The sequence below is a fragment of the Thalassophryne amazonica genome, chromosome 13, assembly GCF_902500255.1.
Source record: "Thalassophryne amazonica chromosome 13, fThaAma1.1, whole genome shotgun sequence".
NCBI lineage: Eukaryota > Metazoa > Chordata > Actinopteri > Batrachoidiformes > Batrachoididae > Thalassophryne > Thalassophryne amazonica.
This window is the reverse complement of record NC_047115.1, coordinates 9,304,634-9,322,640: the sequence shown is the minus strand read 5'-3', so window position 1 is coordinate 9,322,640 and position 18,007 is coordinate 9,304,634. Positions and strand designations below refer to the sequence as shown.

The 18,007-nt window shown below is 41.6% G+C and overlaps 1 protein-coding gene across 3 annotated transcripts in view; it reads right to left on the bottom strand.

Annotated features, from left to right (window-relative positions):
• epas1b (endothelial PAS domain protein 1b) overlaps positions 1-18,007 on the bottom strand; it is a 110,075-nt gene that overhangs the window by 12,038 nt on the left and 80,030 nt on the right. For all 3 annotated transcript variants that reach the window (XM_034185350.1, XM_034185349.1, XM_034185352.1), the window contains exons 5-10: positions 15,723-15,841; positions 15,379-15,581; positions 8,109-8,215; positions 2,664-2,811; positions 1,844-2,046; positions 1,539-1,753 (exon numbers count right to left, since the gene is read on the bottom strand). In XM_034185350.1, coding sequence (XP_034041241.1) covers positions 1,539-1,753; positions 1,844-2,046; positions 2,664-2,811; positions 8,109-8,215; positions 15,379-15,581; positions 15,723-15,841 — 995 coding nt within the window. The remainder of the gene's footprint in view (positions 1-1,538; positions 1,754-1,843; positions 2,047-2,663; positions 2,812-8,108; positions 8,216-15,378; positions 15,582-15,722; positions 15,842-18,007) is intronic.

Genomic DNA, 18,007 nt, shown 5'->3' with positions numbered 1-18,007 from the left:
GTCCAGAGGGTAAGTTGAATTTTCTTTGGGAGTGGAATGTGCTTTTTTTTTTTCTTTTTTTAAAACACAGCATTCCTTGAGGCGACTTAAATTCCAAAACAAACCAAGATGGACAGATAAACGAGCCACGACAACACACTGGATGTTTCCTGATGCAGTCTGAACAACACAGACACAGAAGTGGACAAGAAGTGAACCGTAAATTTTTTCAGGGAGCCTTCAGCTTGTCATGTGAAACATACAGACTTTTATACTGAAAAAAATAATCAAGATGGACAAATAAATGTGAATCCATTTGATTTTTTTTTTTTTTTTTTTTTTAGTCAGATCTATAATTTAGGATTTTTATGCACCATCTTATTGTGTTGTCCATTCCTGGGAAAGCCCTATATACTGTAAATATTATTGTCATTATTATGAACTAGAGAAATGACACTGTCTTGCAAAAGCATTCTGCCCCTTGATATTTCACACCTTTTAATTTTTTTGTGCCATTTCAAATATATAAAGTAAATCAGGCTTCTCAATATAAAAATGTTTAAAATTATCTTCCTTAAACTCAAACCAAATATGTACAACTTAAATTAATTAATTAAAATTATAAAAGCCAAGATGATGGGTTGCATAAGTAAAGGGCCCCTTTGGTATAATACCTGTAAATAATTAGTTTTCTGATGACGTGGTATAGAGGAGGATTTTCTTTCACCAAAACATCAAATCTTGGCTGCATCTGAGATTGTAGCTGAACTTTCAGGTCTTCTTTTTAAGAAAATCCTCCTCTACACCATTTTAAAATGAACTTCACTGACACTCTACGCACGCTCAAATCCTCCATCAAAATGGAATATACCAAACCTGTGCTTTTCCCCACCTCGTCTGCAAGTTCATGGATGGTGACCATCGTGTCACCATGATCAAAGTTTGTATTCTGCCAATCAATGGGTTATTTTGGCTTGTGGGTGGCCTACCAGTGCTTTACTCTCCACTGATGTGCGCCCATTTTTGAAGCAGCTATACCACCTTATTTGCCTGCTGAATCTTGTGAATGGTTTCAGCTTTGGTATCACCAAGCTTTTGGCAAAATATGATGCAATACCTTTGCTCAAGTCGTTACGTCATGTTATAGCAAATGAGACTCTGAGGCTGACTGCTAGCAACTGACGCAAACTTTGGGCGGAAAAAAAAAAATCCATGCATTCTCTCTCTGTCTGTCTCTGTCTCTCTCTCTCTCCACCAAATGAGAACTTGCACGCTTCATTTATTTCCATGGGATAAAATCAGGTTGGATACTTTTTAAATGCGCCTCGTATAAGTCGCAGGACCTCCCAAACTAGTAAAAAAAAAAACCTGTGACTTACACTTCAGAAAATACAATACAATAATTTAGGCAAGAAATGGTGCAAAGGGGACAATCAGGTGAAGAAAAATGAAACATTTGCCAAAACAAATAAAACATTAAGAAAAACTATATAACATTAGTTAACACAAACAGGTCCTTGTGTGATTTCACTCTTACGGTCCTCCTTAGTGTTCCTCACCGTGGAGCAGCTGCTGAGGCTCGGAGTAGCGCTGCCAGGTGGCGGTTTCTGGTGCACCGTGAAGGTACTGCCCATGCTGGTGAAAGCCAAAGGAGTCGGGGTCGGGGCAGACCTGTGGCTCTCACTGACACAGGATGTCGGCCCTGCCGCGGGTATGGACGCAGCAGATACCTCGGTGTATGATGTTGGTTGGGGCTCTTCAAATGCAGGCTGACCTACGAGGACAAGTTAATACATAAATAAGTCACTAATGTCAGCTGAAATGTGATTAAGAAAAAAAAAACTGTCGTGAAGTGGACACGGACTGAAGTCCAGGGTGATGATGGTGTCGCCTGGCGTTGGCGCGAGCTGAGTGAGGTCCTCTGGCTCTTCTTTGAGCTTGGTGAAAAGGCCTGGTTTTCCGGTGCAACTCAGACTTCCAGAGCTGAGGAAAGCGCTCACATGATGAGGCTTAAACAGGGACTCTGTCTGCTCCAAGGAGAAAATCATAGACTTCTCCTCCACGTCACTGCAAGATTAGAGATACAGAAGCAGGCTGGTGGACTATGTGTGGAAACAGACCACAGAGAACATTTCACAGAAAAACCATTCTGAGGTTTCTGGCAGGGAACACAAAACTGTGCCAGTTTTCACAGCTTGCAGATACTGTAAATATTGTGGTAAGCCCTCTGTGTTTACCAGAACCTCGACTGCTAACTTTCAGAGAGGCACGGCTACCTCTCCAAGAGTGCTTTATCTGGTCAGCTAACATACTTTTCAATCAAGTCAATCAATTAAGTTTTATTTCTAAAGTGCTTTACAACAACCATAGTTGATCAAAGTGCTGTACACAGTTAAAAACAACCATAAAATAGAACATGTACATCTAAAATATATTACAGTTGTCAATTCACAGGGAGTCACAGCTCTATGTGTCACTGTATCAAATGCTGCAGTGAGATCCAGCATAACCAGTAGCACAGGTGTCTTGGAGTCGAGAGACAACAGGATGATATGTAGATGAGCTTTGTTTCCTGGTCATGCTTCTTCAATAACAGCTTTTATTTGGATAGAACTCAATATTTCGGGAACATGGTCAATGATTTCTGAAGGTCCACTGCCCTGCTGATTGAGACTATGACTTACCTGAGGACGTAGTTTATGCACACGATGCACTGGGGCTGAGAGTTTCGGCTGTTATAAATAACCGTTCCTTGCGTTTCCACCCAGACGTAGCCGCCGTTCTTTGCCAGCATTCGGTATTGACCACTGACTGCCTGACCCTTGGTACACACTGCACACAGACACACAAAAACACAACAACCATGATTTCTGTAGTTTTAACAGCACAGATAGACAGAGAAATAATGTGGCCAGAGACAAGTAATGACACAAGTAGCCAGCAGTGGTGACTGGGATGTTTGACTTCCAGCCCAGAAGGAACAGGACTGGATGTGGTCCAGAGTTCAACACTGGCGTGGGACCGGAGTGGGACTGTGGACGGACAGCAAACATCAGGCCAGTGACACTGCGTTTGTATGTGTTTGTTGAAAAAAGTCAGGGTAATGTTACGAGTCGCACACGACTCTGCTAGCATGTGCTGATCGTCAGGCTGCTCACGCCGGCCGTGAGTTCAGACTGTGCATGTCAATGTGTGAGTGTGCAGATAGAGATTCCTTTATAAGAACCAAGGGACACCAACCACCCCAAACACACACACACACACACACATACACACACACACACACACACACACACACACATTCACTCTGAGTATAGCCCCGTGATTCCAGAACAGACTGGATCATAACAACAAGACAACCGTCCACCCAAAGACAAACGATCTTCATGTGCCCATCTGATCCCCACGGCCTCCATGACAAAGTCTTATTAACAGATAACTAATACTTCAACACCCAGAACTCTGATTTTACAACCGATGTCTCGTTTTTTGGACATTTTTTGAGTTCAACTTTTCACTCAGGAAAAAATACTAATTGATCCAGTTTTGATGTACAATACTAACAGCCCCACGGGCGAAACAGCTAATGGAGAAGATTAAAAACATCATGCTGAAGTGCATCTAGTTACCATGGAACAAGTACACAGTTAAAAAGGAGGTGCTGTTAACCCCCAAAACGTGAATCAGCTGCAATTCGTGAATTATCCGCAAACCGTTAACTGCAAAATGTGAATACTGAAAAAATATCTCCCAAACTGCGAATGTGCAAAAATTTAATTTCTGTGAATTAGTGAAATTTATTGCTCATTTTATGACTTATTTTAATAACATTTTTGCACGTTTTTCCAAACTGAGTGCTGTAGTATAACCAGCAGGACCCCACTGATGTGCGCAGTAAATTTTGTGTCACTGCACGTATAACAAAGACGCTAATGAAAATTTAAACAAGGTTTTCACAATGACATTTTTACGAACTGCAGTTTAACCAGCAGGAGACCACCGATGTGTGCAGTGAACTCGGTGACACCACACCTGAATTTATTGAATATTTTTGTGGTGTCTAGTTTTTGCACTTTGTAGACGGTCCCTACGCTTCCGTTTTTCTGCCGTCTGCTTATTCAGGTCAATCTTATTTTTCCCATTGTCCACCTTCCTGAAGTAAGAAACTAGTGTGTTTGTTTTTCTACAATGTTTCTCTTAAGATTATTGAGCTGTTTACCAGAGGGGGAGGTTTCTGTCCTCTCTGAGTTTGACAGGTGGACCGTCCCAGTCAAAACTCCACACCTGACACTCCCCAGAGCGGACACACCCAGCGGGCCCGGGAGCTTGACACCACAAGACAGCTGCTCAGATCACCCCCGCACCTCGCCGGCTGTTGTGACCCCCACAAAAAAAAAAATCATTTTTGCGGTGATAGGGTTTGCAATCAAGATTTCCTGCAGTAATTCATCTGTAAACTTAAATCCATAAACTACTTAAACTGAAAAAAAAATTATATAAAATATATACATATCATGAATGATATTCACGATTTGCAAGACCTGTGTTCACATTTTGGAAGACAGTTTTTCAGTATTCACGTTTTGCAATTAATGGTTTGGATCATTCACGATTTGCAGCTGATTCACGTTTTGGGGTTTAATAGGCACTGTACAACAAATGGACTGTATTTATATAGCGCTTTTCCATCTGCATCAGATGCTCAAAGCACTTTACACATCAATGCCTTACATTCACCCTGATGTCAGGGTGCTGCCATAAAAGGTGCTCACTACACACTGGGAGCAACTAGGGGATTAAGGACCTTGCCCAAGGGCACGTAGTGATTTTCCGGTTAGGCTGGGATTTGAACCGAGGATCCTCTGGTCTCAAGCCCAACACCTTAACCACGAGACCTCTTTCTAGCACCCTGGAATAGACTTTATCAGGAGGCTGAGTACTGTGATGCCCCTGTCATTGGCACACACTCTCTGGTCCCCTTTTTTTAAATATGGGGACCACCACCCCAGTTTGCCACTCCGTAGGCACTGTCCCAGACCTCAACGCAATATTGAAGAGATGTCTCATCCAAAACTGTCTCTCCACATCCAGAGCCTTCAGCATTTCTGGATGGATCTCATCAACCCCCAGGGCCTTGCCACTGCGGACTTGTTTGACTACTTCAGTGACTACCACCAGGGAAATTAATGACAATCACAAAATTTTACCTTGGGAAAAAAATTGAAGGTCAAGGTCCTGTTTGAAGTGGCTTTTCATAAGCTAAATTAGATGTGATCAAATGTTTTCGACTGATAACTGGAGGATAGACAAACAGGCATAAAATTGGAATCTCCATTCAATTTTTTTTTTGGTGTAGGTAAATCCATATTGAGGCACTTTTGAATGAGATATAAAGCAAAATGTACACCAAATGGACTTTTCAATATTAAATTCAAATGTCCAGAAAATCCACAACCTGGATCAGATCCAGATCAAACTTGTTCCGTCGATAAAGGACACCATCCTACATAACACGGTCAAATATCAAAGAAATTCCATCTTTTTTGACAAAGTTCTGAATTTTTGAAAATTCATTCAATATTAAAGGACAGGAATTTTTCAAGATTTTTCCTGACTTGACCTCTGACCTTGAAAACTGAATCAGTTCTTGCCTATCAGGATATATATATATCCTCAATGAACATTTCAGAATGATATATGAAAATTGTGGGTTCCAGGGTGTTCAGAAAACAGACAGACAAATAAACAAATGGGGGTGAAAACATAAGCCCTGCCCAACTTTGGTGGCGGAGGTAATGAAGCCAAGGTTGAAAAATACCAAGGCTGACCTTTAACAGATTTAAATACAAACATATAGCTTTTTCATGACAAAAATGTTAATTAAACTGCTTCTTTTTTTTTATAAAGGTCAGCATGAGAAAATTCTTGAGTGCCGTCCACAACACCTTTGATTGGCTGGATTAATTTATGACAACCAATCAGTTTCAGCTACACAGCTGAGAATGTGCAAAAATAAATCAATAAATAAACTGGACAAACATCACAATGTCATGTGATGAGAAAAATAAGGAAAATCTATTTTACAGGACTCCTGCTTTAAGACGGACTTTTTTCTTTAAATGCAGAGAAAATGAATGTGGTGAGGATGGTTCGGTGTTGTTTAGTAGCACCAACATCATCAGCAAAGACACAAACCATACCGCTTCAAAGCACTATTAACACACACACACACGAGTGTGTGTGTGTGTGTGTGGTGTCAGTGTAATGAGGCCACCTGGTCGTCTGTCCGCTGTGTCTGTGACGGTGTCAGCAGACGTGCAAACCTCATCAGGCTGTAAGTGGCTCCAATAAATCTAATAAAAGACATCTTAATATCTTGTCCCTGGACAGTACACACATCCAAACAAACACGAGTACACACGAACACACAACGTGACGCTGCACACCACGCGGAGTCACACACAGGAGGACAAAAACACAGGTCCTGTCTTTGCCCACTTCTGTTGATTTGAAGCTGGATTGAAGCATTTTTCATGAAACTGCTGGATTGAGTTTGGAAGAGAAACCAGTAAATTAACAGCTGTAACCTCTGGAACAACAACGCTGACTTTTTTTTTTTTTTTTTGCTTTTTTCCTTCTTTCTGTACACTGAATATGAAATGTCATCTTTATTTTCTGATGTTTCCATCTAGATGTGCATATTTTTTGTCAGACCCCCCCCCCCCCCCCCACACACACACAATTTTTGGCTGTGCAAAAATATTGGGACAGATGAGTCTTAAAGTAAACAAGAAATATCTGGCTTGATGTCTCGTAGTTTGCAGTAACGACATTAAACCGGCGACTCGTATCACATCACCAGATTGTCGGTTTCTTCTATTTTTTCTGTTTTTCCAGCCTTTACCAGCAGGTGGTGTTTGTTTTTTGGGGGAGGGGGCAGCTTCTGCTTCAGTTTCCTCTTAGCATAATCTCCCATGTGTCTTCTGACAAACTGATGAAATTCCACTTTTTCTGTTAGAGAAGATCCTTCTCTGTTCCACTGCGTCATTCAGTTATAGAAAATGGCAATGAAACAGACCAAAAATCAACAATCAGAATAATTCATTTGTAGAGCACTTTAGCAACAACAACCCTCCCCCCCCCCAACACCATCCCAGTTAACTCCAAATAAATTACATCAAAACAGAATAGCAATCAACATTTCTCACCATCAATGACTGTGTTCAGGTGAGAACAGTTGTGTTTTTAATCTAGATTAAAAAATGTCAATAAAACCCAAGTGCCTAATCTCAGCCTGTAACTCCAAGTGTCCAGGTCATTGATGGAAATCAAGTACAAAACATAGTCGGTAACTTGGAAATGTTGATGTTTCCATCAAACGACAGGTCTAAAGGAAGCTGGCTGTAAAAGTGATGATATGCATTGAAAATATTCCTGACATCGATTTGTGTTCAATTACTTATGGACCCAACTGTACATTCTTTGTTTAGCACACTGAGATCTAAGTGCTAGGAAATAAAAGCGGACATGCGAATGTTTCCTCGTCACGACCTTCAGTGGACTGTAGAAACAAATGACCTTTTATGATGGGACTGTGGATCCTGATCCTCATGAAGGTGTGGCAGTGGGAACTTGTCCCACCCAATCTATTTTGTAAACACTCCAAGCTGGCTGCTCATACAGTCCTAACTCTGCATATTCTGAACAATTTCAAAATAAAAGCACTTCACAGCAGCATTAAGGGGTTTTTGTTGTTGTTGTTCGAAATTATGCTGCTGGAAAATAAATGAATAAATACAAATAAATAAAATAAAAAATTATAAAATAAAATATAAACAAATGAATGAATGAATAAATTAAATAAATTAATTAATGAATAAATTAAATAAATTAATAAATAAATAATGGCAAATATCAAATGTCAACATATTTAGTCAGACCGTTGCTGGGGCACACTGCCAATGTAGTGCAAAGGACAACTGCTTGGAAAACAAGACTTATTCAGTAAACTATGCACACCAAAACTTCTAGATTAGCCAGTTGGCCTGGCCGGCCACGCCCACGGATCAAAACCCAGCAGAAGAAGAAGAAGAAGAAGAAAAAAAAAAAAAAAGCATCAATGTGCTTACAGTTATGGTGACTCTTGGTGATGCTGTCTGAATCCAGCGCGTGGTAAAAATCATAAACCGAACGACCCAGCAGATCCTCCTGGGTGTATCCCATCAACTCCGTCACCCTGAAACACACACATTTTCATATTTGTAGTTTTTATTTCCCCCCAAACACAGGATGTTCTAGCGCCTCCATCCTAAACGACTGCACGCCTGAAGGATTCACACACAATTTAGAAATCAAAGATGTTTCCTGTCTTCTGAGAATAACAACTGCTCACATTCTTTGTCCTGCAACTCCCCGCTTCTGGGAAGAAGATAATCTCTTCCCCTCACGCTCATCATACGTTCACGTTATTATTGAGGATTTTGTTATTGCTGCCTCGTTGCACCATTTGGAAAGCTCTTCTTTATTTTCTCCCCCTCATGTTTTCATGCAGTAAACACCTTGTTTACACTTTAAAAAAAAAAGTATTATTCCAGAGTAAATTACAGGATTAAAGCGTAGGTGACACCAAAAAATGTGCACAAATAATCACTAAAAATGATGAAATGTTGATTTTTAAAAAAATCCTGAACAATAAAAGTCGATGATAAGTGTGTGGGTGAAGGATAAACTACAATTGTCTGAAGCCTGCACTCTATTTCAGCCCTCAGCTGTGGACATATTGTTGCTACGTCATCACCGGAACGGCACCTGCTGATTCAAGCCCAAATCAATTGTAAACACGGTGGAGGTCGAGCTGTTTTCAGACGATTTTTTTTCATAGTGTGGAGCTTTTTTTTTCCAAGTCCAGTCTGAACGTGTGTCTGAAGAAGCTGTGGAGGACACACAGCCTGATGGTTTTAAGCCTAATTTAGACCACAATGAGGGAGACGAAACCTTGTTCAGAAGAGTTCAGAAGACAGAATGGTCATTATCAAATAAATAAATAAACAATGTAGACAATTCCGGCAGGAGATGATACTTTTTGCCAGCTCTTTGGTCTAATCAACTGATAAAAAATAGTTTTGGTGATGTGTGGATTTTTTTTTTATTTATGCACAGGTAAGGTCTAACCTTACTAACCCCCAGAGCAAGCACACAGGCAATAGTGGTATGAAAAACTCCCTCTGAGGAAGAAACCTCAAGCAGACCAGGCCCCAAAAGTTGACCCACTGCTTCGGCCATGCGACTGACAGCAATTACAAATCAATTCACAAATGAATGTACAGGAAATATTGCCAGTGTACAGGACAGGAGGGTTTCAGGAACAGACACCACACCTATCTCTGGATGGAGCCACAGCTCAAACAGAAAGAAAAGAAAAAAAAAAAAACACAATCAGACATCAGAAACTATTCTGACACAGAAAACACGGTGCAGCTCCGACCCGAACCACTTGATGGAAACAGGTATGTCAGGAGGCTGTAAAAATCAATAAATTAATCCATAAATTAATAGGACAAGTAAGATAATGGTTCTGGAGATGATGCCACTTCCTCCTTCTTGTCCAATGTTGGCACTCTGGGAAGTTCCTGGTTTTTTAGTGGTGCACAGTTCAAAATCCGAATATTTATCTCTTCAAGAACTACAGGCACGATCCTCTTTATCAGAGTGGGAACTGGATCACTGGTGTTTGGATTCTTCTGTGTTAAGTAAGTGCCGAGTTGAAGCTTATAGGTACGGTCAAGTCTACGTCACTTCCGCTTCGTTACGCCTGCCATTTTGGATCGCCGCTGACACACAAGCCACCACCACCGGGTGACAAGTACACACACAGGGCACTGTGACATACTATCACACACAAGTTACCACCATCAGGTGACTACTGGACACAGACCACAAACTGATTGATGAACAGTTTGCACACAAATTTGACTGGGGGGAGGAGAAACAAACAAGAAACGGCAAAGAAAAGCAACCAGCAGCAGAAATAATACGAGAGGAAACAGGAGACACGACAAAGGAGGAGAAGAAACAAAAGTGGAGAGTAAATGACAGGAAACAGGACAAGAAAGGAAACCAGATAGCAAAGAACTCAGGAAGGAAAACTGGAGAGGGACTGTACAAGGAAACAAAATCAAAGAAGCAGGAGATGAGCATAAAAAAAGATGAGAGGGAATATGAGATGAAGAAAGCAAGAGAAAACTGGAGAAGACAGAAGATGAAGAGACAGGAGAAAAGGGGGAAGGAGGAGTGGAAATGAGAGTAAATGAGAGTAAAGAGTGAAAGGGAGAGAGGGGAAAAAAGGATACGAAGAAAACAACAACATCAAACAGGAAACAGAAGAGGAAAACAGCAAGGAAAGGAGTGGAAACAACCTGAATTGAAACAAAAGAGAAAGCAGAAAGTAACACAGGGAAAGAAATGAAAGAAGACAGAGCTGACAAGAGGGCAGAAGACAAACCAGAGCAAAGAAGGTAACACAAGAGGAGAGGAAATGTTTGTCACAACAACCCAAGAAGGTCAGAAACCCCTGCAGTAACCGATCAGGCCGACCGATCAGGAAATATCCAACTCTCTGCTGTGATATTTCCGAGGGGAACCCGAAGGCACCACAGTGTGGATTTGTTGGACTATGACCCACTCCACTGTGGAGCAACGGGTCAGACAACAACGCTGCCGTAGGAAGAAAAATGTTTCTCTTCATGCAGGGAACGATTCGCTTCTTGTTGACTGACTAAACATCCATCCACAAACTGTACAGTTTAAAAGATAAATTTACTGCTTAAATTAATTTAAATCATCACTTAACTTTTAAACAGCATTGCATCTTCCAACTTGGTGAGTTGGCATCATGTTTCTGCAATCCCAAATTTAAGAAAGTTGGGATGGTATGGAAACTGAAAATTTTAAGAAGAAAATGGGAAAGAAGAAGAAACAGTGATTCAGATATTTTATGTTCTGTGTGGTCAACGTCATTTCATTAAAAAAAAGTTGGGGTGCTAAAATGTTTACTACTTTGTTATGTCATTCCTCCTCACAACACTTAAAACACATTTTAGCATTGAGGACACCAAGACATGAAGGGTTTCAGGAGTTACTTTTGTCCCGTTCTTTCTGCAAACGCATCCAAAGATGTATAACAGTACGAGGTCTTGATTGCTGCATTTTCCACGTTAAAATGTTCCACATATTCTCTACTGGGGACAGATTAATACTACAGGCAGACTTGAACCCGTTCCCTCTTCTTCTGCAGCCATGACTTTGTAATGTGTGCAGAATGTGGTTTTGTATTGTCTTGTTGAAAAATGCACAGATGTAATGACATTACACACAATAGAGGGAGAGATATGCAAATCACTCCCATTTTTTCTTTGAGGAACACTGATTTAAAACATTTTCACACATATTTGTAAAGTGGAGATCCTCTGCCCATCTTTCCTCCTCAAAGACTCAGCTTTTCATGGATACTGCTTTGGAAATAATAATTTAATATTTTTTACATGAAGATTACAACTAAACTGGCTCATCAACTTTATTTTGGAATGTGTTGCAGACCTGAAATGCAGGAATGGATATATTAACAAATGAAATGAAGTTGACCACACAAACCATGAAACATCTTTGGTTCATACGTTGTGCAATGAAACTGAAGTGAGCAAATGGAAGAATCACTGCAAGGCTTTTTTTTTTATCTCATATTGTCCCATCTTTTTCTGACATTGGGTTGAATTTAAATAAAAGAAAAAAATTCCCATCTTTCCCTGTTTTTCTTTTGAGCTGTAACTTTATCTGGTTTTGTTTAATCCCATTCTTCGATTCTTTCTCCCTTGATGTCTCAGTGCCAAACACGAAATAAAGCAGCTGTCTGTCACTTAACGAGTTTCAGTCCTCGCTCACCACCAATAAGCTCATTTGCGTAATTAGAGATTTGGGCAACATTTAAAGCGCAGTGAAAAGGAGAAAAAGAAAACTGTTCCTTGTTTGTAGCTCAGCCACACACAGATGCACATTAGAACATTTTGTCCGGCCTGAACAGCTTGATAAGAATGCAGGTTTGTGTGAACATTCAGCTAATGTGCATCACCCGCTGACAGCAAGAGACATTTTTGGCGCAAACAAACCTTTTCGTTTTTAGCCTTATAACAGCTGACATGTGACGTGGAACTGACTCAGTCACACAACGTAACAACAAAACCAGCTGAAGACTGAAGATTATAGACCTCTTTACATTCTGTAGTGAACTTGGATAGGGGGCGGAGCCAAGGCATTTTTAAAGGTCATATATTATGCAAAGTGTATGTAACCATTGTTGTCTAGCAAAAATATGTGCCAAAGAGAAGGCTTTAAAAATACAGATTTCAGTATTTACATGTAGACAAGTTAAGCCAAGTTTTTGTCTTTTTTTCCCAGCATCTGATTAGCCAACATGGCTATACGGTAACGCTGCATTCACATGGTGACTGGAGGAAAACCAGCATGCATTTTTCATTGTTAACAATACAGACAATAATAGTCTTCCTTCAGGGCTACAACAGAGTTATAGTGTTTTGCAAGCAGTTATATTAAAACTGTCACCCTTGCTCTAATGGTTAAAGTTTAAAAAGTTAGCTTTTTGTGAGGTCATGTGAACGCAGCATCACCACCTGTTTCTTCGGTATGCCCTCAAAAACGCTTTACAATGAGTTTAGCATTTTTATGCAGATGATCATTTTTTTAAGAACCGAACTGTTGTGTGGGCCGCTGAAGAGGAGGTACTGCTGGCCCACCACCACCAGCGCCAGACCCAGAAGAAGTGACAGCTGTCACTCATCCTCTGCACCAGCTGTCACTCGTTATCATCACTACCATAAAAGCCGGACTGCAACTCCACCTTCCCGCCGAGAAATCGACTACCAGTACCAAGGTAATTTCTCTGCTGAATTTAAACTGTGAAAATTACGACACATTTCGTTGTGTATTATCACAACATTAAATTGTTACCTTTTGGCTTACTCATTGTCCGTTCATTTGCGCCCCCTGTTGTGGGTCCGTGCTACGACACCTTCCCAACAGGAATCCTTTGTGTGTCGACTCCCCAAAACTAAAGGACAGATTCATCGGACCCTTTCGTATCCTCAAGATCATCAACCCGACCGCAGTGAAGCTTCAACTCCCGGCTTCACTGCGGATTCACCCTGTCTTTCATGTTTCCCGTCTCAAACCACACCACACCTCGCCCCTCTGTACTCCGGGACCTACGCCGCCTCCTGCCCGGCTCATTGACGGGGAGCCTGCCTGGACAGTCCGCAGGCTCCTGGACGTCCGTTGTAAGGGCCGGGGTTTCCAATATCTGGTGGACTGGGAGGGGTATGGACCTGAAGAACGCTCCTGGGTGAAGAGGAGCTTCATCCTGGACCCGGCCCTCCTGGCCGAATTCTACACAAGACATCCGGACAAGCCTGGTCGGACACCAGGAGGCGCCCGTTGAGGGGGGGGTCCTGTTGTGTGGGCCGCTGCAGAGGAGGTACTGCTGGCCCACCACCACCAGAGGGCGCCCTGCTTGGAGTGCGGGCTCCAAGCACGAGAGGGCGCCAGACCCAGAAGAAGTGACAGCTGTCACTCATCCTCTGCACCAGCTGTCACTCGTTATCATCACTACCATAAAAGCCGGACTGCAACTCCACCTTCCCGCCGAGAAATCGACTACCAGTACCAAGGTAATTTCTCTGCTGAATTTAAACTGTGAAAATTACGACACATTTCGTTGTGTATTATCACAACATTAAATTGTTACCTTTTGGCTTACTCACTGTCCGTTCATTTGCGCCCCCTGTTGTGGGTCCGTGCTACGACACCTTCCCAACACGAACGTGGAAAAATATCTGAGTATGACTGGATTTGGCGAGAAAAAGACATGCTGATATCCAAGATCAGAGTGGATTTGTAGCCAGAAACTTCAAAGACATGTTTGGAGACCTTTCAAATCTCTGTAAACTTAATGAAAAGGAGTATAATGTGTGAGCTTTAATAATGAACATAGATTGCTGAAAGTGGATTAAAAAAAAAAACAATAAAACAAACAAAAAAAAATGGACCTTGTCTAAAATTATTTTAGGTCAGGATTCAGGTAAAATTCAGGTTCAATTCAGTCTTTAGTCTCTATTAATAAAACACCAAAGGGTTGTATTGAAGGATGTTAAAATGATTTTAATAACTTTTAAAATTCTTTCAGCATTTTTGCCTTCAAGCAGTGTCCAATCCCAAACCCTGTTCCCTAGACCTTCCCCTTTCTCCGTCTCTTGACCATCAGATTTGTCTAGTCTTAGGTCACTAACCCCTGGGTGGGGAATGATGGTTCTAAACAGATTAACCCCCAAACTACAAGAGGATAGTCCAGCCTAAAACATACCCTGGGGTGTAAGATAAAACTGGGTTGTTTATATCACAGTCTAGTTGGGTATGGGAGGGTAGCCCAACTAATACCTTGGGGCAGGACTTGAAGTTGCCCAGACTCTATACCTGAGGTTTCAAACAGATCAGCCGTTTTAACCCCGGTGTTGCAGACTGAAGAGTCTGTCCCCCTGAAAATCGGTCCACCTTTTGCATATGCGCATGCGTGCAACAGTGGTGACACATATTGTTTATTTTCAGGAAAGTTAGTCCCCCCTGGGTTTCTCATTTGCCACTGAAGGAGCAAGATGCTTGCTCGCGCTCTCGCTCTCGATATATATATCTCGTGATAATGGATGCCACTGAAGAGAGAGTTTTGGACGACGGAGAGTTTTGGACAACGGAAAGACTGTTCGTGACTACAATCAACTGATGGAAGCGATTACGATGGAGTTTTGGACGACAGAGTTTTGATGAAGTGATGGAGGCGATTAGGCTGTACTTGAAGGATTTCACTTAACGCGCTGGTTTTACCAAAATCCAGAAGAGGGTGGCAAGGAAGGCTTTGAAAAAAAAGGGCAGTATGAAGTAGAAGGTAAGTTTTTACTTGTTTTTTAAAATTTCTCAAACAATTTATCGTTCCACCTTCATGCGGGTTGGAGTGGCGCAGGAGGCTTAAAAAAAAAAAAAAAAAGCGCTGTGTTGTGCTTGTGGTGTGGTCTTATGTCGCATTTATGACAAGCGTAGTAGATCCTTTTAATTTATTAATACTATGACTCGATCAGATTGCCACATTGAAAAAAAATGTATGTATATCGAGAGCAAGATCGCAAGCAAGCGTCTTATTCCTTTGGCGGCAAAGTGAGAAAACCAGGGGAGACTAATTTTCCTGAAAAAGAACAATATGCTTCACCACTGTTAAGGGGGACCGATTTTTAGGGGGGACTGTTCGGTCTGTGACACCGGGTGTCGTCTGCGGTGAGGCCCTACCTCTCGTCACAGTAAGTGAACTTCATGTCCATGCTGTGTCTGCTCAGGAAGGTCTTGCTGTCCAACGGCATGTCGATGTTGGATGGATGCAGGATGGGTTCGCACATAAGGATGGCGCAGGTGAGCGGGGGTTCTTTGAAGCCACATAGCACTCGCGGGGAGCAGCTGTTGTACATCTTAAGGTGTCCCGTGCAGTGCAGCACCTGTAGAGGGCAGCATGCAGATCAATGAGGCAACACCAGAGGATGAAAGATGGATGGTGGTCCAACATTTGGTGCCAACAACCAAAATTTTATGTCACGATGTGTATATTTTCAACCACATTAAGATTTTTTTGCACTTGCCTTCCAACTAGCTGACTTGAGGTTGACAGTCCGCCCCCTGTTGGTGACTGTGCATTTCATCCTCAAGAAGAAATCACGCTCGGTACTCACTTCTTTTCCTTTCTTACCAAAACTGGTACCTGTAAAAAAAAAAAGAAAAAAAAAAGCCAAATAAATATATAAAATTCTTGAATATTAATATTGTATGTTAACATAAAATTAACAACAACAGGTGTTCAAGATGTTACAGTTTGTGATGATTCTCCATTTTCTGTTTCTTTTGGGTATTCAATTGAACAACAATTATTTCATTAATTCAAAGTATTGTTTGTTCATGGCGGCTTGGTGACAACACATCAGTTCTGATAGAGATCCAAACTGAGATTTGGCACAGGTTTTACAATTGATACCCTTCCTGATGCAAGAGCAGCTGTGCATGGAGGAACCTGGCGTTTCTAAGAGGATGTATCAGGACTTTCTGGGGATCAGGTGTGCACCACTGCAAGTTTCCATTGTTTTTTTGTTTGTTATCCCAACATTATGCCCGGAAGTTGGAGGATGAGAGCGATAGATGGATTGGGGCAGAGTCTGATGTTTTCTGGATGCTGTACACGGACCATTGAGGTGAAGAAGCAGCTGAGCCAGAAGGCGAGGCTCTTGATGTACCAGTCGAATATGTGCTCCCATTCTCACCAATGGTCTTGAACTTTGGGTACTGACCAAAAGAACAGGGTCACGGAGGATACAAGCGACTCGGAGTAGAGCTGCAGCTCCTTCGCAATGGAAGGAACTGGCTGAGGTGGCTTGGGCATCTGGAGAAGATGTCCCCCAGGAGGTCTTCCAGGTACTTCCAACTGGAAGGAGGCACCAGGGAAGACCCAGGACATGCTGGAAGGATTACATCTCCCAGCTGGCTTGGGAACACCTGAAAATCCCCCAGGAAGAGGACGAGTATTTAGCCAAGGATAGGGAAGTGTTGGTCTGCTGCCACTGTGACCCAGACAAGTGGCAGAAAATGAATGAATGAGAAGAATGTGTTCCTGGAATTCTGACTTTTTATTTTGATATTATAAATTAATATCAAAATTAAAATAAGGCAGGCAGGGGTGGCCAAGTGGTTAACTGCGCTTGATTTCAGTGCGGAAGGTTCCCAGTTCAAACCCCACCCCTTCCACATTTCTCCATGTAATAGGAAGGGCATCCGGTGTAAAACTTATGCCAATTCAGCATGCAGACCCACCTCAGATTTACTGTGGCAACGACTAAAAACAAGGGAGCAGCTGAAGGGACTTATGATTAAAAATAATAGTTTTTCCTCTAAATATCACTTAGTTTTGACAATATTTTGAGTAGTAAACTTGTGACTTTAGTTTTATTAGTTTTCTGGAAGTTTTCACTGTAAATATTTATAAAACCATTTAAAGAGTTCAGTTTGACGTTAATCTGAAACAACATTACTGTTGTACTTATTTTATAAAGCAAAAAAAAATTAATAAATCCCTGTTAAAAGTTTCACGTCTTCAGCAAACATTAATGTGAACTGACGGCTCACACGCTTTGCCTCGCTGCGTCTGTTCAGAACACGAGCTTATGATTTTTGTTTTTCACCACAAACACAAAAACTTGCTATTTTGTTTGTTTGTTTGTTTTAGATGTAAAATAATTAACACGGCCTCCTGATCTGCTTCTGTGTGTGTGTGTAAAAGGTCAAGGTTTTTCTTTCACAACATACACAGTGAAAGTGTTACATCATGAGGTCAAAGTTCGACTCCTAACCTGCAGCTGCACAGTAAAGTGTTGAAGAGGGTTTCGCTCACTCTCAGAGGTGTTTTATCTTTTTGGAGTACAACAGTTTTACACGTCAGATGATAACGATGGACGACACAAACACACATTTATTCTGAGCGCAAAAACAACAGAAAGAGAAAAGCTGTCCTTCTGCCTCTTCACCCTGAGTTGTGCATTGCAGGCGGCACACAGTGTTCACAGTCTCACACAGACAAAACCAGTCACTGTCCATCTGTGCTCGTCTCCTTGTCCACTTCGCCCTGGACTCAGCACACTTACACGTCACTGAAAACACCTCTGACCTTCTGTACTTATCTCCTCTGCACACTTTGAATAAACCCCAACACAATCCTGACTTTGATTTTGAATTTTTACCTCATGATATAAAAAATGAATTCCAGTTTAACTGTGTGGTTGTGTCTTGGACTCCAACCAGTCACCTAAGGAGTTGACGGGATGTCTAGGGGCCTATCTTGACGATCCAAGCTGCAACATGTATAAGCCCTTTTGGGGAACAT